This window comes from Puma concolor, chromosome A2 (genome assembly GCF_028749965.1).
Source record: "Puma concolor isolate L17-30 chromosome A2, mPumCon1.1.hap2, whole genome shotgun sequence".
Lineage (NCBI taxonomy): Eukaryota > Metazoa > Chordata > Mammalia > Carnivora > Felidae > Puma > Puma concolor.
In genome coordinates, this window is record NC_141668.1 from 68971606 (window position 1) to 68989396 (window position 17791).

The 17791-nt window shown below is 37.8% G+C and overlaps 2 protein-coding genes across 2 annotated transcripts in view; one reads left to right on the plus strand and one right to left on the minus strand.

Moving 5' to 3' along the window:
* Positions 1-17791, minus strand: part of MIOS (meiosis regulator for oocyte development) — a 124325-nt gene that overhangs the window by 72809 nt on the left and 33725 nt on the right. The gene's annotated exons all lie outside the window — the stretch shown is intronic.
* COL28A1 (collagen type XXVIII alpha 1 chain) overlaps positions 1-17791 on the plus strand; it is a 177858-nt gene that overhangs the window by 5437 nt on the left and 154630 nt on the right. The window contains exons 4-7 of the mRNA XM_086695633.1: positions 5704-5724; positions 7413-7469; positions 11276-11329; positions 15613-15654. Coding sequence (XP_086551759.1) covers positions 5704-5724; positions 7413-7469; positions 11276-11329; positions 15613-15654 — 174 coding nt within the window. The remainder of the gene's footprint in view (positions 1-5703; positions 5725-7412; positions 7470-11275; positions 11330-15612; positions 15655-17791) is intronic.

Below are 17791 nucleotides of genomic sequence, written 5' to 3' on the forward strand. Positions count from 1 at the left end.
CTCAGCTGTGTGTGAGATCCTTTCCTTTCTGCTTGGGAAAACACAAGGCAAAGCAATCAAAATAAAATCCCTCTTCAGAGTATTTCTCAAGAAAAAACTCCTAGAGAAAAAGTGGTTGATTTGTTAAGTGTTAAAAATCGATTTTCCTACAAATACTGATTTTCTTTGATTTCTTGAGAAGAGGGCAAGGCACATGTGTCCCTTATACTAGGCATTTCATATAGCTGTTTTCTATAGGTTGCAAAAAATCTCAGCCTTGTTTCAGAGATTGTTTTGCCCTTTTGTCCCTTCTCCCAATCTTTTTCCTAACATTATTCTTATAAGTTAATAACTTAAATTCTATTTATATTTTATTTTTATATTATATTTATATTTTTATATTATATTTTTCTGTTATATTTATATAACTATTCTATAAGTTAATTCTCTTAAATATTAACTTTAAGATAATAACTTGTAAGTTATTCTTATAACTGTTGTTTTCAGCATGAGACATTAACTATTTTATCTAAATAATAGTTATCATGTCTTGAGTGCTCTCTGTCTTAGCCATTGTTCTGAGTACTTTACTTACATCTTTTATTTTATTCATTATTTTATTTTATTTTGCAACAATATTATGATGTAGTACTATATTATCCTCATTTTATAGTTGAAAATGTAATGCCATGCAAAGGCCCTGAGGTCTTCACAGTTAACCCTATGAAGTTATCTTGAAGGGGGAAAATAGAAACTGTGTTTTAAGATTTTCTCAATCAGCACTGCCTTGAAACAGTTAAGCAACATCCCTCCTCCAAAGCTGCTATTGTTTCTGGTCTCTTTTCCTTGGGCATTGGGAGTAGATAGGGAGAGCTCAGCCCAGGTTGGAGATGGTGATTTCAGTCCCCAGGGGAGTTAGGGGGAGTGCTTACCCCGAGCATCTTTTTTGCATGAAAGGGAAATGTGCAGGGGTACCTGGCTAACTGCCTAGGTCTGTCTGTGCCATAATGTAAACAGTCCTTACCACTGAACCCAAAATAGAAGATTCTAGCATGTGCTGGAGAGAACACTTGAATTGAGATAATGAGTTGCCAGTTGCTGACTATAGAAGTTGCAGGGGAGGCATCTCTTTGGCCAGTTGTGTAGGCTCAGGAGGTTCATACTCCTTCTAGACACATTGTCTTGGCTGAGAGCTCCTGCCCAACTCAGAACACAGGATCTTGGCAGTAGACTTGACACAGGACTATTTGTCCATTTTTGGGGGAAACCATAAAATGATCAAGTGTCCCAATGACCCCGCTCTTGCTTAGCATCCTGTGATTTCAGCTTGTTTGTTCAGATGGAAGCTCTATGAACAAGCCACTTCTCAGGAGATGCTGCTTTCCAAACACTTCCAGCAACCAAAGTGCTTATTAGGCCCTCAAAGAACAATATGCTAAGTTTCAACATTTCCAATTGCCACTATGTGGGAGGCAGAACTTGACTCTTGATCAGGCCATTGGAAAAATTCCTCATCTAATCTATTTCCATTACATTTTTTTTGTTGAATTTTTAAGCTTTTCATTTTGAAATGATTATGTAGTTGACTTTCTAAAAGAAGTTAATTAGGTATAATTTAAAAAAAAATTGCATCTACTTAAAGTACAGAATTCTATGAGTTTTGATAGATGTACACATTCACGAAACCACCAACACAGTTAAGATACAGAACATTCTGCCACGCCCAAATTTCCTCATGCCTCTTTGCACAATATCCTTCCCTTGCCTCTTAGCTCCTGATCTGATTTTTGTCACTCGAGTTTAGTGTACATTTTCTAGGCTTTTATATAAACAAGCTTATGCAGTGTGTACTCTTTTTCTGTCAAGGTTTTTATACCCAGCATGACAATTCTGGAAATCGACTGGGTTGTTTTTTATATCAGCAGTTTATTTCTTTTTACTGAGGAGTAGACTTCAGTTGAATTTAATGGACATGGGTGCCCACAATGAACAGATTTTGCAGGAAGCAAGACAAATCAAGGAATCATTACCAACTCCCTGGTACCTCTAGTAGAAAGTATCATGTAAGAACCCCATGAATACATTTCAACTCTGAATGACCCAAGAGATACCTGATGATTCCACATTGAAGAGGATATGTAAAATGTTTTAATACTATTTTATTATGATTTACATAACAGTATTGAAACCAAGGAAACAATTCCAACCCAATATCCCATACATATAGTTGGTCTTTCAGAAAAGATGTTATGGTGGCTATTTTGCCATTATATTAAGCTGTAGATATTTTTTTGTCACAGTTTGTAATCCTCGCCTATTAAGTTCTTTGTTCTGATCCCATCTGCTACCGTGCCAATACCTTTGCCACCTTCCTCACATGTCCTCTGTCCCCTTCTCAGAGCATTGACCTCATACTCATTCACAAAATTGGCAGTTCCATTCTAGTCTTCTCCTTCCACATATATGCCATCATAGAACTCTGCCTCCATTAATAAAATGCACCTTCTTTCGCTCAAGGGAGGGCTTTTCTCCATTTATCCCTTCCATTTAAACTAGAGCAACCGCATAGATCTTTTTTTAAATTTTTTTAATGTTTATTTATTCTTGAGAGAAAGAAACACAGAGCATGAGCGGGGGAGGAGCAGAGAGAGAGTGAACAACAGAATCTGAAGCAGACTCCAGGCTCTGAGCTGTCAGCACAAAGCCCAACGCAGAGCTCGAACCCACTAACTGTGAGATCATGACCTGAGCCAAAGTTGGACTTTCAACCGACTGAGCCACCCAGGCACCCTCATCTGCCTAGATCTTAACTGAACGTGCCCTTCCCTATGGCTTTGACCACGTTCTCCCAGCTGTATGCTACATAACCTGCCTCTCTGCTAAGTGAAGGCACTCACTACTTCCCAAGGTGTCCAGCTCTGTCCACATGGGCCATTTTGTCCACTCTTTGAAATGTCCCTCCTCACTGCTTCCTTTGTCTTATTGCCCACACTAGTCCTTATGACTTTTTCCTCATAAACTTTGACATATAGGGGAGCATTCCATCAATGAGCTGGTCCTTTGCATTCTTCTTGAAAATTATCCAGAAAACCCACCTATTTCCAGAAACTGTCTTGTTTCCCACCACCCCACCCAGTCTGGGATCTCCTTCCCACGCTGCTTGCTGTGGCTGTTTTCTGTCACTGGGGCTTATAGACTATAAGTGTCCTTAGGGATAGAGCTTTGTTCTTTGTTTGAAACAGTCTTATCTATTGTGTAGTCTTTGGTCTACTTTTGTTTCCATAGAAATACAAATTCCAGCAAACACAAAATCAAATGAGTTCCAAAATTAGTTAGTTATGTTGTTATGGTTTTAAGCCTCATGGCACATATTTTTAAAGAGTTAACGTGGCACAGCAGAAATTAAATTCTCAAAGGAAGAGCTGAAAAAGTGTAAAATTATACATCAGGCATAGTGGCAGCTAAATTCATGAGCTTAAAAACTGATGCTAGATAATAGAAGGGTGTTGCTTATTATAAAAAGGTTGTAAGGTGACAGAACTTTGCATTTTTATTTCTTTCAGTAGTTGCTTTCAAACATTACAATTTGTCTTGAATTATTACTTGTTTATTATATTTTGAACTATTTTCAAATTCCTTTCCCTCTCTCAGGAAAACTAAACTTCTGACATGTGTTCAAAATATTTTCATAATTTGGATCACATTCTATAAATCCCTCTGCAACGTGCTTTATCACTCACTGTCCTTGGGAAATTTTCTATGTTGAAATATGTAGCCCCAATGGATTCACTTAAACTGCTGAATAATATTTCAGTTATTGACCGATTCTAATACTGATGGATATTTTCATTATTTCCAAATTTTCACTATTGAAAATAATGAATGCTGAAATATACAAGTACTTCAAGAATTTCTCTAAGATATGTCTGGAAGGAATGTCAGAGTAACAGGTGGAAACAAGGACTCATCCTGGGCAACCTAGAAATAAAGTATGCACATCTTCAGTTTTCTAGGCACAGCCAAATGTTCTGGAGAGGGGAAATTACACCAAGACTGTCAGTATATCTGAATTCCCATTTCTCCACATGACCTGTTAGTTCATAAAGATACAAGCAGTTCATCTGCTTTCAGCCTGAATTTATACTGGCTGGCTATTTTAAATCAGGAGGGTGGAGAGTGAGGGGGAAGGAAGGGACAAAAGGCCATTGGTGAGACTCTGAGTTTTGTAAATAGGGTGTGTGGCCAGAGGTTTACAGCTCCTGAGACCCCATGGTCAAAATTTCTTATTTTTTGTATTTTTGGAAAATGACCTGGAAGGATTATGTGTCTTGTCCAAAGCCACACAGCTAGTTCATGGTAGACACAGGGTAAAAACTCCAGACGATGCTTAATTCTCAGCCTAATTTTGTCCTCCTATTAGATCCCTAGAACTGCTTAAAGCATTTTGCTACATCTTCGCTCTGTATTATTAGTTTGTATGGAAATAAAGGTAAAGTAAAAATAAAACTAAAGGGATGTGGGGTCCTCCATAAAGGTACAGCTCTGACTTATCTTTAACTTCCTCATTACATTCTTCATTTCTTATCATTTTATTTTTAAGTTTATTTATTTTGAGAGAGAGAGAAAGAATGTGAGCTGGGAAGAGGCAGAGAGAGAGGGAGAGGGAGAATCCCACTGACATTGCAGAGCCTGATCTAGGGCTCAAATTCACGAACCATGAGATCATGACCTGAGCCAGAAGCAAGAGTTGGACACTTAACCAACTGAGCCACCCAGGTGCCCACTTCATTTTTAATATCTTGCAACAAATATTCTAGGGCTTTTTATTTCCATTTTCTATTTTATCATATGAAATTAACCCTTCAGGTCCAGTTGTAAGGCATCAATCTGACACATCATTTCTACATTATGAAAACAATTCTCTCATCTGTAAGCATTGGTTCATTTCTTTCCCATGTTTGGCTTCGGACGTGGCCTTAGTGCCCTCGTCAGATAGTACCTCATTCAGCGGAAGTAGGTCAAGATGTTAGACAAAGACTAGATTGTGAATTTCTCTAAAATTGTGAATTTAAAGGAATTTTGAAAAATATTCTGGCTCATTCATTACTGTGTGGGTAAGTATAAAGTACCACTTGAACTTGTTTAGGTAGCTCCACCCAAGTGTATGACATTGGGCAAGTGACAGCACAGCAGACTCAAGTTTCCTTGAGGCAAAATGAAAGTCTGGACCTGACTGACTTGAAAGGCTTGTTGGTATTTCATGAAATTATCACGCTAAACTTAATGTTTTAATGTTTGAAAAAATGCATGTATGTATAGGGATGGAAAAATAAAAGTAGAGAAAACATACAATTATGTATTCTGGCTAAGTCTTTATAAGTAAAAGTGAAAAGTCTTTATTATGACTGATCAAGCTTGTAGCCAAATTATGGAGATTAGAGAGCTGATTAAGAAAACAAAAGCTAGAACATAGGATGTAACAAGATAAAGTTCCTCAAAAAAGAGTAATTTTTAATGTTAGTGCCCTTCCTGTCTCTTGTGATATGGCTCAGAGTGCTCCTTGGGAGGTTGGCTGGGAGGCTCTACTGCTTTTATAAGGTTAAAAAGACTGAATTGCTATTCTTCTTGAAAATTGCATATCCCATAGAGAATAATTAAGACTAATAAGAAGCTGGAAGCAGAACCATGAAGCGAGTTAATGTTTTATTCTTTTTTCCCTCCTAGGATATCTTATTTGAAAAGAAGGTAAGCACCACATGCTTTGATTACTATGAATTAACTCTAAAAGTTTGCATAATCAAATCAGCATTGTAATTCACATTAGAAGATAAAGAGTGTCTAAACAAAAATGCTTAATTCTTTCTAAAATGAGCCAATTTTGAGGCAGCCATCTGATTTCTTTTATGCTGCTCTATCTACTGCAGATTGGAAAATTTAGAAAAAGTAAGAAATATTTAATATGATTTTAGAGAGTAACTTTAGAAATCAGTGGTGGCCAAAATGCATAATTTTTTTAAAAGATTTTATTTTTAGGTAATCTCTACACCCAATGCAGGGCTTGGACTCACAACTCTGAGATCAAGAGTCACACATTCCACCAACTGACCCAGCCAGGTGCCCCCCCCCCCCCAAATGGCATAGTTTTTGCTTGTTTTGGTAACACTTCCTTTATTCTAAGCATGTCTCTGATACCAGCTACTCGTGGGGATCCTTCACTTTGGGAGGTGTGTTAGCCAAGATTCCTAGCCCAGAGACACCACTCAGAGTCTCCTGCTGCTGCCCAGGGATTGACTTTAAGTTCATTCTCCTTCTTGTTGGTGGCAACCATACAAAGTGGCAAAGGAAGCTGGCTGATATTGTTTGGATAGTGCTTAGCACAACCGAAGACCACAATGTTGCTGAGGACTTCTATACTGCATATGTGTTTCTTAACACAGAGTTTGGAATATGCGAATTTTGTTTGATAAACTGCTTATTAAACATCAGGAAATGTACAGATAATAGGAGCCAACCAGACCCTGCAGAACACCATGTTTCATCAAATGGTCAGAGACACCATTGTTTTGTGTACCACTGAGATAGGAAAGGACCCTGCCAATTAAGCTGTGATATAGTAACTTCTTATAAATTACAATTCTTGATTTTATACTTATGGTAAGAGTCCCTTTAGATTTATTTAGACATAGAGTTTTAAATCCTGTATCACTTTTGTACATACGTATAAGGGAAAGTAGAAGCAAACTAAATTGGTTATTTCTAAAAGTTCTTCGCATTCAGAGTCTAAATCCTCTGCATGGCTTTTTGTTTCTGAGTCATTGATGCCCTTCCTCCCACCTCCCCCTAATATCAGCTGTGCGCCATCAAAAACACTGGTGATGCAGCATTTCTTGAGTGTGCTCCAGTAGTGTCTCTGGAGTTTTCTTCCATTTCATTCTGTTAAGTTTTGAAGAACATGTGCAGAAAATAACACCTTCATTATGATCAGGCCTGATTCAAATAAGACTCATTCTGATTTCAGACATGTTAAAATAAGGAGAAATGTACATCCTAGAATTGATAAAATATGGTATGCCACATGTTTTCCTTTTTGACTAAAGGAATATTTGATATTTGTATGTTATTGAGCTTTGATGTACTGTATAGAAGAGAAAAGGAAGAAATTCCAAAAATCCACTGAAAATGTTTATTTTCCCTTTTAACTGGCAACTAGATGTTATACATATATTTTTGGTGGGAGGTCTAATTTATCTAACCATGGCAATGTTTAGTAATACTTTATTAGCTGGCTCTTACCAGATCTGAGTTAGCCTAGAAGACTTGAAAAGGGAGAGCAAAAACTCCATAAATTTGCTTGGTAAAATTTCTTCAAGGGAATAAGATTTGAAATGCTGCATTTCATTATGTGTTAATATTGGATTTCATTCTTGACCCAGTGTGAACACAAGATTTGTGAATGTGAGAAAGGGGATCCAGGCGATCCAGGGCCTCCTGTGAGTATGTTTCCACTTTTTTTTTTTTTTTTTTTTTTTGTATGTTTCTACTTTGAACTTACGGTCAAGTCAGGAAGCCCTAGTCATGATTGCTCTACTGACGCTTGAAATCGCAGGACTGTTTGATGCTGTTGAAAAGAAGTTGTGGGGCGCCTGGGTGGCTCAGTCGGTTGAGCGTCCATCTTCCTCTCAGGTCATGATCTCGCTGTTCATGGGTTGGAGCCCTGTGTTGGGCTCTGTGCTGACAGCCTGGAGCCTGCTTTGGATTCTGTGTCCCTCTTTTGCTCTGCTCCTCCCCCGCTCATGCTCTGTCTCTTTCTCTCTCAAGAATAAATAGAAAGAAAGAAAGAAAGAAAGAAAGAAAGAAAGAAAGAAAGGAAGGAAGGAAAGCAGTTGTGTGCAAATAGCAGCAAACACGGAAATGCTGTTTTTTTCTTTTATTCCTAAGGGGATACACTCTGTCCTTACAAACAGGCCTGGGATTTTCCTGACCTGAACTGAACTGAGGGCAGATTTGGTTTAAAATGATGAAGCTGTTCTCACAAAGGATATTTCAGGATCACGTCTGATGTGACAATTGGGGCCAGAATTTCTCAACACTGAAGTGAAAACAAAGAAAAAGGTCATACAAATCCTTGGTGCTTTAGGGAAAGCTTTATCCCACTCCACCTAAGAACAAGTGACATGGATCTCTCTGGAAGCTAACTGTGACTTCACATGTATCCAGAGCAACACTGTGTGGGCCTCTCAGGGAGGAAGCTGGTCAGGAAGCTTTGGGGATTAGAGTGAATCCTGTGAAATGGAACTTGGCAACTAAAGGTTAAAGGCAGGATTTACTATGATGATTCAATACTTGATAAGATAATCCCAAAAGGAGTGTTTCCTTTATATTCTGGCCTAACATCTGGAAGGTACCATCTAGGTACTGGGAAGGGACTTGAAAAAACATCACAATGGTAGAGATACTATATATTTCTCTAATACATTTCATTCTGATGCATCCATGCTGCTCATTCAGTATTCCATTTACTTATGTTGTTTCAAACCTTTGAGGTCATAAGCCCAGTGGACATATCTCACAAAAATGCATTGATACAGTTTTTGAACGAATGCTTGTATTTGGGGGCAGGGAGCGGAATGTGCACTGTGAATTGCTTAGACTGTGCACATTTTCTCTTGAGACTTGGGTCCAAAGACTATATTTTTTCAAACCATTCTATCAATTGAGGCATTAGAAAGCAGGAGGGTCTGTCCTTTATTTTTTTTTCTCCAAAATGTAAGTTAGATATGTTATAGGATAATGTGGCAGCCAGTAGAAGCTGATTTGGACCAAAGCAAAGGTTTAAACTTCCCCTTCTTATAAAGTCTTCACTTATGTTTATTACACCAAGAGGTTTTCTGGGAAGGTGTACTTGGGATATTCAATGTTTTAGAATGAACTGTAAAGAAAATTTACTAGTTGCTGAGCTAATCTGACAATTTTAGTCACTCAATATTGTTAGAGATTAATGTACCATTTTTTAACGGAAGTAGAGTTGACACACAATGTTATATTAGCTTCAGGTGTTCAACAGAGTGATTCAATGAGTTTAAACATGATGCTGTGTTCACCACAAGTGCAGCTACCATCTGTCACTATACAGCACTATTACAATACCATTAACTATATTCCCTATGCTGTAACATACCTTGTTTTAATAGAGATAGACACAAAACTATGTCATTTAGCATTTACTGAGTCTCCCTAAAAACTCTCAGAAAAGCCAGCTTTATGGCGGTTGAGAATGGGAAAACAAAACGCCTTTCTGGAACAGGATTGGAGCACTCTCTTCTCTCATATTTTCTTCTTCTTCTTTTTTTTAAATTTTATTATTTTTCTTTTTATTTAATTATTTTTTTAGATAATTTACATCCAAGTTAGTTAGCATATAGTGCTTTCAGGAGTGATTTCAGGAGTAGATTCCTTAGTGCCCCTTACCCATTTGGCCATCCACCCTCCCACACCCCTTCCAGTAACCCTCCGTTTGTTCTCCATATTTAAAAGTCTCTTATGTTTTTGTCCCACTCCCTGTTTTTATGTTATTTTTGCTTCCCTTCCCTTATCTTCATCTGTTCTGTGTCTTAAAGTCCTCATATGAGTGAAGTCATAGGATACTTGGCTTTTTCTGACTGACTAATTTCGCTTAGCATAATACCCTCTAGTTCCATCCTCATAGTTGCAAATGGCAAGATTTCATTCTTTTGATTGCCGAGTAATACCCTATTGCATATATATGCCACATCTTCCTTATCCATTCATCCATCGGTGGACATTTGGGCTCTTTCCATTCTTTGGCTATTGTTGATAGTGCTGCTATAAACATTGGGGTGCATGTGCCCCTTTGAAACAGCACACCTGTAACCCTTGGATAAATACCTAGTAGTGCAATTGCCGGGTCATAGGGTAGTTCTGTTTTTAAATTTTTGAGGAACCCCCAGACTGTTTTCCAGAGTGGATGCACCAGTTTGCATTCCCACCAGCAGTGCAAAAGAGATCCTCTTTCTCCACATCCCCGCCAATATCTGTTATTGCCTGAGTTGTTAATGTTAGCCATCTGACAGGTGTGAGGTGGTATCTCATGGTGGTTTTGATTTGTATTTCCCTGATGATGAGTGATGCTGAGCATTTTTTCATGTGTCAGGTGGCCATCTGGATATCTTCTTGGAGAAGTGTCTATTCATGTCTTTTGCCCATTTCTTCACTGGACTATTTGTTTTTTGGGTGTTGAGCTGGATAAGTTCTTTATAGATTTTGGATACTAACCCTTTATCTGATATGTCGTTTGTAAATATCTTCTCCCATTCCATTGGTTGCCTTTTAGTTTTGCTGATTGTTTCCTTTGCTGTGCAGAGGTCTTTTATTTTGATGAGGTTCCAATAGTTCATTTTTGCTTTTGCTTCCCTTGCCTCCAGAGACGTGTTGAGTAAGAAGTTGCTGCGGCCAAGGTCAGAGAGGTTTTTGCTTGCTTTCTCTTCAAGGATTTTGATGGCTTCCTGTCTTACGTTTAGATCTTTCATCCGTTTAGAGTTTGTTTTTGTGTATGGTGTGAGAAAGTGGTCAAGTTCATTTTTCTACATGTCTCTGTCCAGTTTTCCCAGCATCACTTTCTGAAGAGACTGTCTTTATTCCATTGGATATTTTTTCTTGCTTTGTCAAAGATTAGTTGGCCACATGTTTGTGGGTCCATTTCTGGGTTCACTATTCTGTTCCATTGATCTGAGTGTCTCTTTTTGTGCCAGTTCTCTCATCTTTTCTTCTTCTTCTTCTTCTTCTTCTTCTTCTTCTTCTTCTTTAAGTTTCTTTATTTGGAGAGAGAGAGAAAGAGAGAGAGAAGGACAGGGTTAGCGAGAGAGGGAGACAGAGAATCCCAAGAAGTTTCCATGCTGCCAGTACAGAGCCTGATATGGGGCTTGATCTCACAAACTGCGAGATCATGACCTGAGCTGACATCAAGAGTAGGACGTTTAACTGACTGAGCTACCCAGGTTGCCCCTCTTCTCTCATCTTTGAGATTATCCCTTGGATATTAGGGAGGGAGAGACATTGTCCTCTTTTGAGCAAATCTAGAGAATCTACCTCTTCAAGACAGTGCAGTCTTCCTTGTTTGTAGTAAAAGAGAGAATACAGGTAAATCTCTGCTTGGTAGGTCAAGTTTTTTTACAGTCTTCCCCCATTTTATGGGATGGAGCTGATCAGAAATTATTGTAATGTGTAAAAAACGAATATAATGCCTGCTTAATGCAATCATTTTTCCCTTTGCCTTCAGGGTACACATGGAAACCCAGGTATCAAAGGTGAACGAGGACCAAAAGGAAACCCGGTAAATAAATAAACAGCTTTCTTTATAAACGAATGTATCTCTTTCTAGATTCATTTAAAGAACAAAACTGAAGAAAACAAAAGAGCACTGTACTATATGTCAGTGCTGGAAATATGATGATTTCTGTGAGGACTACAGGATGTTTACTTCCCATATTGTCTGGTTTGTGTTAGCTTGCATTTACAAATTCTAAGTAATATATGACCATTTTAGTTAATAAATCTGGGAAACGTAGGGATACTGAACAAATAGAAATTAGTAATTACATAACGGTGACCCTATTAATTTTTACATTGTTCCATGAATTACTAATACATATCCCATATGAAATTGATATTGGCACTTATGTTTTTATAGATCCATTTTATGTATAACCGACCTATGATAATAATAGAAAAAACAAGTATCTCTTACTCCCAGACCATCTTCAGGCATTTGCCTAGTTCTGTTATTTGTGAGCCCATAAAAAAATATTCTAGATTAATTTTTTAAAAATCAGATAATATTTCAGGTGATGATCTTCCAAGTTCAAGAGTAATGAAAAGAGTCATAGGAGAGAGATATAACTATGTGAAAATTTATGGCAAAATTCTATATAATGAAAAATAATAATTAAAATGAAGAGGAAAACAGGGAAATTTTGCTTTAAATACAATGGATATTGGGTTAATTTTTATAGTATATAAAGACTTTATAAAACAGATAAGGAAATATCAAACCACTAATAATTAATTGGTAAAAGGAACCAACAATTTTCAAGAAAGGAAATAAAACCAGTAAATAAAGAATATTTATTTTCACTGTATAGTGAATGATACTTAAAAAGAGATAATGAGGTACCCTTCAATATTAATTATTCACATTTTAGAAACTTTGGAGTCCAGGGTTGTTGGGTTGTTTTTGTGTGGAGAGGGGAGCAATTTTCTAGTTCACATAGTTTGGGGTGGGTTTTTTTTGTGTATTTCAGATTAAAAAATTTTTTTTATAGCAGTTAGCACAGTGATATTAAAATAATAACTAGTGATAGCAATGGGTGGTTTGTTCATTGCAAAGGTAACTTGGCATATTTTGGAAAGCAATTAGGCACTACATAAGATGTATTCAAATACTCAGAATTTAATCCAATAACTGCACTTCTGAAACTATGTTTAGGGAGGTAATGAAAAAGAGAATAAGTTAGATGTATTAAAGTATTTAGATACGTGAAAGCCAATTACTTGCTTGTCAAAGAAAGGGAATGTGAAATCCTCAACAAGATATTAGCCAACCGGATCCAACAATACATTAAAAAAATTATTCACTACGACCAAGTAGGATTTATACCTGGGATGCAGGGTTGGTTCAATAACTGCAAAACAATCAATGTGATTCATCATGTCAATAAAAGAAAGGACAAGAACCACATGATCCTCTCAACAGATGCAGAAAAAGCATTTGACAAAATACAGCATTCTTTCTTGGTAAAAACCTTGAAGAAAGGAAGGATAGAAGGATCATACCTGAAGATCATAAAGCCATATATGAAAGACCCAACGTTAATATCATCCTCAATGGGAAAAAACTGAGAGCTTTCCCCCTAAGGTCAGGAACAAGACAGGGATGTCTCCTCTCACCACTGTTATTCAACATAGTATTGGAAATCAGTCTCTGCAATCAGACAACACAAAGAATAAAAGGCATCCAAATCAGCCAGGAGGAGGTCAAACTTTCACTCTTCGCAGATGACATGATATGCTATATGGAAAACCTAAAAGATTCTACCAAAAAACTGCTAGAACTGATTCATGAGTTCAGCAAAGTTGCAGGATATAAAATCAATGTTGAGATATCGGTTGCATTGCTATACACCAACAATGAAGCAACAGAAAGAGAAATCAAGGAATCGATCCCATTTATAATTGCACCAAAAACCATAAAATATCTAGGAATAAACCTAACCAAAGAGGTGAAAAATCTACACACTGAAAACTATAGAAAGCTTATGAAAGAAATTGAAGAATACACACACATACACACACACACACAAAGGAAAAATATTCCATGCTCCTCAATAGGAAGAACAAATATTGCTAAAATGTCAATACTATCCAAAGCAATGCACATATTCAATGCAACGCCTAAAAAATAACACCAGGATTCTTCACTGAGCTAGAACAAACAATCCTAAAATTTGTATGGAACAAGAAAAGACCCTGAATAGCCAAAGCACTCTTGAAAAAAAAAAAAAAAAAGCAGAAGGCATCACAATACTGGACTTCAAGTTGTATTACAAAGTTGTAATCATCAAGACAGTATTGTACTGGCACAAAAAGAGACACTCAGATCAATGGAACAGAATAGTGAACCCAGAAATGGACCCACAAACATGTGGCCAACTAATCTTTGACAAAGCAAGAAAAAATATCCAATGGAATAAAGACAGTCTCTTCAGAAAGTGATGCTGGGAAAACTGGACAGAGACATGTAGAAAAATGAACTTGACCACTTTCTCACACCATACACAAAAACAAACTCTAAACGGATGAAAGATCTAAACGTAAGACAGGAAGCCATCAAAATCCTTGAAGAGAAAGCAAGCAAAAACCTCTCTGACCTTGGCCGCAGCAACTTCTTACTCAACACGTCTCTGGAGGCAAGGGAAGCAAAAGCAAAAATGAACTATTGGAACCTCATCAAAATAAAAGACCTCTGCACAGCAAAGGAAACAATCAGCAAAACTAAAAGGCAACCAATGGAATGGGAGAAGATATTTACAAACGACATATCAGATAAAGGGTTAGTATCCAAAATCTATAAAGAACTTATCCAGCTCAACACCCAAAAAACAAATAGTCCAGTGAAGAAATGGGCAAAAGACATGAATAGACACTTCTCCAAGAAGATATCCAGATGGCCACCTGACACATGAAAAAATGCTCAGCATCACTCATCATCAGGGAAATACAAATCAAAACCACCATGAGATACCACCTCACACCTGTCAGATGGCTAACATTAACAACTCAGGCAATAACAGATATTGGCGGGGATGTGGAGAAAGAGGATCTCTTTTGCACTGCTGGTGGGAATGCAAACTGGTGCATCCACTCTGGAAAACAGTCTGGGGGTTCCTCAAAAATTTAAAAACAGAACTACCCTATGACCCGGCAATTGCACTACTAGGTATTTATCCAAGGGTTACAGGTGTGCTGTTTCAAAGGGGCACATGCACCCCAATGTTTATAGCAGCACTATCAACAATAGCCAAAGAATGGAAAGAGCCCAAATGTCCACCGATGGATGAATGGATAAGGAAGATGTGGCATATATATGCAATAGGGTATTACTCGGCAATCAAAAGAATGAAATCTTGCCATTTGCAACTATGAGGATGGAACTAGAGGGTATTATGCTAAGCGAAATTAGTCAGTCAGAAAAAGCCAAGTATCCTATGACTTCACTCATATGAGGACTTTAAGACACAGAACAGATGAAGATAAGGGAAGGGAAGCAAAAATAACATAAAAACAGGGAGTGGGACAAAAACATAAGAGACTTTTAAATATGGAGAACAAACGGAGGGTTACTGGAAGGGGTGTGGGAGGGTGGATGGCCAAATGGGTAAGGGGCACTAAGGAATCTACTCCTGAAATCACTCCTGAAAGCACTATATGCTAACTAACTTGGATGAAATTTTAAAAATTAATTAAATTAAAAACAAAAAGAAAGGGAATGTGAAGAATCCTCGAGCAGCTTTACAACACACACAACTGTACCTCTTCATCATGTGAGTCCGAAATGATGCCATCGTGTCTTCTTTTTGTTTTGTTAAACACCCATTTTAAATTTATGTTTACATTTCATTTATTTGGCTTGTAATTTTGTGCCAATCATATATTTTACTAAGTCTTGCCGAAATCAAGCAATTACTCTTAAGGACATCTTGGAAAACATTCCAAAGCCCCTTGGAGAAAAGCCAGAGTGCCTGGCTCCGATTGGGTACAATGCTGCATCTGTGTTGTTAAACTGAGAAGCAAACCTAGGCCTAAGCTATGAAAATGTATCTGGAGTCTGCACCCTATGCATCTGGCTTCGCTCCAAAGGGCAAAGGCTATCTGAACAGCGATTTTCTTCCCTAGACTCCATGGTGAAAATGTCAATGGTGAAGTTCAAAGATTTTTTCCCCACTGGGTTAACCTATTAATCTGGGAATTCGGAATAATTTTATTCCGAGCATTTTATTGAGCAATCAGTCACTCTGTAGGGCTGTGGAATTTTGACTGAGTTTTTTTTCTCCCCCACAGGGTGATGCTCAAAAAGGGGAGCCTGGAGAAAGAGGCCCAGGGGTATGTATGCAAGTGGAATGCTTTCCCCAGAATGTAAACTAGGATGCTAAGTTTCTGTAAATGATCATTTTGCCCCCTGTAGTACAAGTGCCAAAATGACTTACATATACATGTGCTTTTGATGGCACAGATGGGCAGTCAGACAGACATGGCCTTGGAAATGGAAATATGGGGAGAAAATGTTCTACTCAACAGGAGTGATGATGACACAGGGTGGTCAAGCACATGACATTCTTGGATACCTAAGTGGGTTTTGTGGAAGACTCAACTCAGGAAAATATTTTTCTTTGCTTCTTGTGTTTTTTTAAAATATGTTTATTTATTTTTGAGAGAGGGGGAAGGGAAGAGAAAGAGGGAGACAGAGAATCCCAAGCAGGTTCCACATTGTCAGTGCAGAGCTGGCCGTGGGGCTCAATCTCACGAACCATGAGATCATGACTGGAGCCAAAATGAAGAGTCAGACATTTAACCAACTAAGCCACCCAGACACCTCTGTTTGTTTTTTTCCAATAAAGAATGCGTTAAAAATTCTGGGAGCACAGAACTAATAGTCTAAACTATGCTTTTGTAAATTTGATCTGCAGACAAAAGAAAAAGCATTCTAGTTGATTTATTATCTCTAAAAGTAGAAGATGTTAGAGATTGCCTGAGAAATAATTACAGAAAATTTCTTCTTTTTCATTTTTCTGGGCGTTGTAGTAAAGTTGCAAAGAGCAGAGAAGGGTGTACAGTGAATAAAAAAAAGACCATATCACATTTCTCTTCCTGGCTGTCCCCCTGGCAAAAGCCGAGGAGACAGGCCCAGAGGTTTTAAAAACTGGTCTCTTGGTGTCTTTAATCAACTTTATGAGTAAGTCTAATAGAAAGATTGATAATCAATGGAAATTCATTCAGATATGTGTGTTGTTCTTTTAGGAAGTATTTCTTAGGTGTTGTCTACATGTAAAGCATTTTATTATGTGAAAAGAAATTAAGACAAAGCACTCATATTTTTTGAAAAGTTTGTTATAGGAGAGATTAAAATATCTAAAATAGCTACAATATTGGTTGCCAAAAGGGAGTCTGGGGGCAGCAAAATGGGTGAATGGGAGTAGGAAGTATAGGCTTCCAGTTATGGAATGAATAAGTCACAGGGATGAAAGGTACCATATAAGAAATATAGTCAACAGTAATGTAAGAACATTGTATGGTGACAGATTGTAGTTACACTTTGTGATGAGCATAGCATAACGTATAGAGAAATTGAATCAGTATGTCGTAGATCTGAATCTAATGCAACATTGTATGTCAACTATACTTTAATTTTTGAAAAAAAAATAGCTACACCATGAAGCAGAATGTCAAAATACTATAAAAACTGCATGCACGAATTATTATGGGCCTTCAGAGAAGATTGAAGCTATCGGGATGGTTTTTCTAGAATGACTTCTGGAGAGTAGGGTTGTGACTGGAAAGGATAGAACAGAAAGGTGGAAGGGACAAGCATTCCAGATGGAGAGTGCCATGAGCATCGACCTGAGGGAAGGCTATGGGTTGGAAAATGGTGAGAGGAGGTGCCTAAAGAGGATGTTGGCAGACACAGCTTGAAGGGCAGAGTGGATGTTCCATGCCGACTGTAGATCTGGGCTCTGCTAGGTGAGAGACTGAGATTTCAAATGAAGGGTGCAACCCAAGAGCTGTGTACTTGGAAGATTAATCTGGCATGACTCTCAAGGGGAAACTGAAGTGGGAATAAACAGAAAAAGGAGTACTTAGAAGAAGGTTTTTTGTTACGGCCTGTCTGAGAACAGGGACATTGGCTAGGGCTGCTCCAGGCACAATGAAAGCCACTAGCCATATGTGCTTACTGAGCAGCTGAAACACGGCTAGCCTGAACTGAGGTGTGCTGTAGGAGTAAAATACACAATGAATTTGGATGACTTAGTGCCAAAGAACATGTAAAATATCTCATGAATAATTTTTATATTGGCCAAATGTTGGAAACCCTTGTATTTCAGACCTAGAGGGATCAGTAAAATATATTATTAAAAATTAATTTCACCTGTTGTCATTTTCTTAATGTGGCTATTAGGGAATTAAATCACATTCAATTGGATAGAATGGGGCCACAGTGATGACAGAATAGAGAAGAAGAGAA